General features: G+C 49.3%; 1 protein-coding gene across 1 annotated transcript; it reads left to right on the top strand.

Annotated features, from left to right (window-relative positions):
• The first annotated feature begins 356 nt into the window (after positions 1-356).
• LOC125532682 (agamous-like MADS-box protein AGL61) lies at positions 357-896 on the top strand. Its single transcript, XM_048696644.1, has one exon. It carries the CDS (start codon positions 357-359, stop codon positions 894-896), a length of 540 nt encoding a protein of 179 aa, XP_048552601.1.
• The last annotated feature ends 1117 nt before the right edge of the window (positions 897-2013 follow it).

The raw sequence follows: 2013 nt of genomic DNA, 5'->3' as shown, positions 1-2013 counted from the left end.
CTATTGGTATTATTTTAGAATATAAGCCGTGAGAGAACGCTATGTATCACAAGACAAGTCAAATCGTGATTGGACGGACGAGCACATGCGACGCGGTCGACTCAACAAGAAAATTCAGCTGGCCGGATGTTCCTTCCGGTTACTACAATATAAACTTTCCAAAAAGAAAGAGGATACTTTCCCAAACTTACACTGGTCTGTTTGCAGCAAATTGGTAACCATGCATGATTTCCTTCCAAAAGTTGATGGCATCTCCAACTCCAACACGGATTCGACTCCGCCGTTCTTCTCCTTATATTTCCCTTTCGTTCAAGGCCAACCAGAGAAACAGCCTCCGCCGTCGACGACCAACCAGCATGCAGCCGCCGCTCGGCAAGAAGACAAAAGGGTGCCAGTGCCGCGAGAACCGGCTGGTGGAGGACAGGGAGTCCCGGCAGGTGACCTTCTCCAAGCGCAAGTCGGGGCTATGGAAGAAGGCCTCCGAGCTCGCCCTGCTCTGCCGCGCCAGCCTCACCGTCATTGTCTTTTCCGAGGCCGGCAAAGGCTTCGCGTTCGGCAGCCCCTCCACCGACGACGTCCTGGCCTACGCCGGCTACGGCAACACCAATGCTCATCCTGCTGCCACTGATGACGTGGAGTGGGAGGCCCTGGAGGCTCTATGCCGGGAGACGGAGAAGAAAGGCGTGGAGGTGGCCGCGGAGGCCGCGCGGATGAGCGCCGTCGGGAAGAAGGTGGTGGACGTGCAGACGCAGGTGGGGAGGTGGTTCTGGTGGGAGGCGGACGTGGAGGCGCTCGATGAGGCCGAGCTGCCCGAGTTCGCAAGGGTGCTCCAGCATCTCAGGGACAACGTGCGCCGCCGTGCCGACAACCTGGTGTCTGCTCTACCGCCGCAGTAGTCCAAGGTAGGCTACACATCTGTTAAGATTACCAGAGACTCTTTTACTAGTGGTCCAAGGCATTTGTTCAGAGAAAAGGGTGAGTCATCCCTTATAATCCTTGTATTATGATGGCGGGGTGTATTAGGTAGTTTAGACATCATAAATGTTTTGAAAAAAGGGTTGTTGTTGTTGAGACAAGTCAAATCGTGATTGGCCGGATGTTCCTTCCCGTTACTACAATATAAACTTTCCAAAAAGGAGGATACTTTCCCAAACTTATACCGATCTGTTTGCAGCAAATTGGTAACCACGCATGAGTCCAGTAATTATTCGCACAAGGTGATTGATTTCCTTTCAAAAGTTGACGCATCTCCAACTCCAACACGGCTTCCACTCCGTCGTTCTTCTCCTTATATTTCCCTTTCGTTCAAGGTCAACTCAAAAAGATTCACGGATTTCCAGGCAAAGTCGTTAAATCATCATCAGTATATATCTGGTCGAAAAAGACCCCCTCCCCCATTGCACATGGCTGGCCCTTTGGCATTTACAAAAAAAATAGTGCCACACAAAGGCTCATTTTCGCCCCATGTGCAAAGTGGTGGATTCAAATAGCTATATCATGTGGTGTGACCGGTGACACACGGTTGGTCATAAACAAATGTTCACGATGTGAGGTGTAAAACTATCGATATTTCTTTCTGAGTTGGCATGTGCAACACGTTACTACTTGCACACAGCCGACCAAAAAAATGTGTGCAGTGTCCATGGGGTCTATATAAATCAGTTCACTCCCCTGTGAACCTAAACATGATTACTCTGCACCTCTCCCTCTCCACTAAGAAACTCGTCCACTAAAGGCAATGATGTTGGCCATCGTGGGTTTGGTTGTGGCGCGGATGTTCTCCCAAACATCTGTGCCGTCCATGAGCTAGGTGTCGTCTTCGTTGATCTCCATGCGTAAGGATAAGGCTGGTCATAGTGGGGAGTAACTTAGACTAGTGTCATATGCATGACACTAGTCTAAGTTACTACCGCCATAGTGCAAAGTATCTTAGTAGTAGTGTCATAGTTTGTATCATTTATTGCTTTATAGACTCATTTTGCTTCGAGAAGCGCTATGTTACAGTAACATATT

Source organism: Triticum urartu, chromosome 1 (genome assembly GCF_003073215.2).
Source record: "Triticum urartu cultivar G1812 chromosome 1, Tu2.1, whole genome shotgun sequence".
Classification (NCBI taxonomy): domain Eukaryota; kingdom Viridiplantae; phylum Streptophyta; class Magnoliopsida; order Poales; family Poaceae; genus Triticum; species Triticum urartu.
This window is presented reverse-complemented; position numbering and strand designations above follow the sequence as displayed.

Excerpts from the sequence above, each read along its gene's own strand:
- LOC125532682 (XM_048696644.1), top strand. The coding sequence starts at position 357 with ATGCAGCCGCCGCTCGGCAAGAAGACAAAAGGGTGCCAGTGCCGCGAG.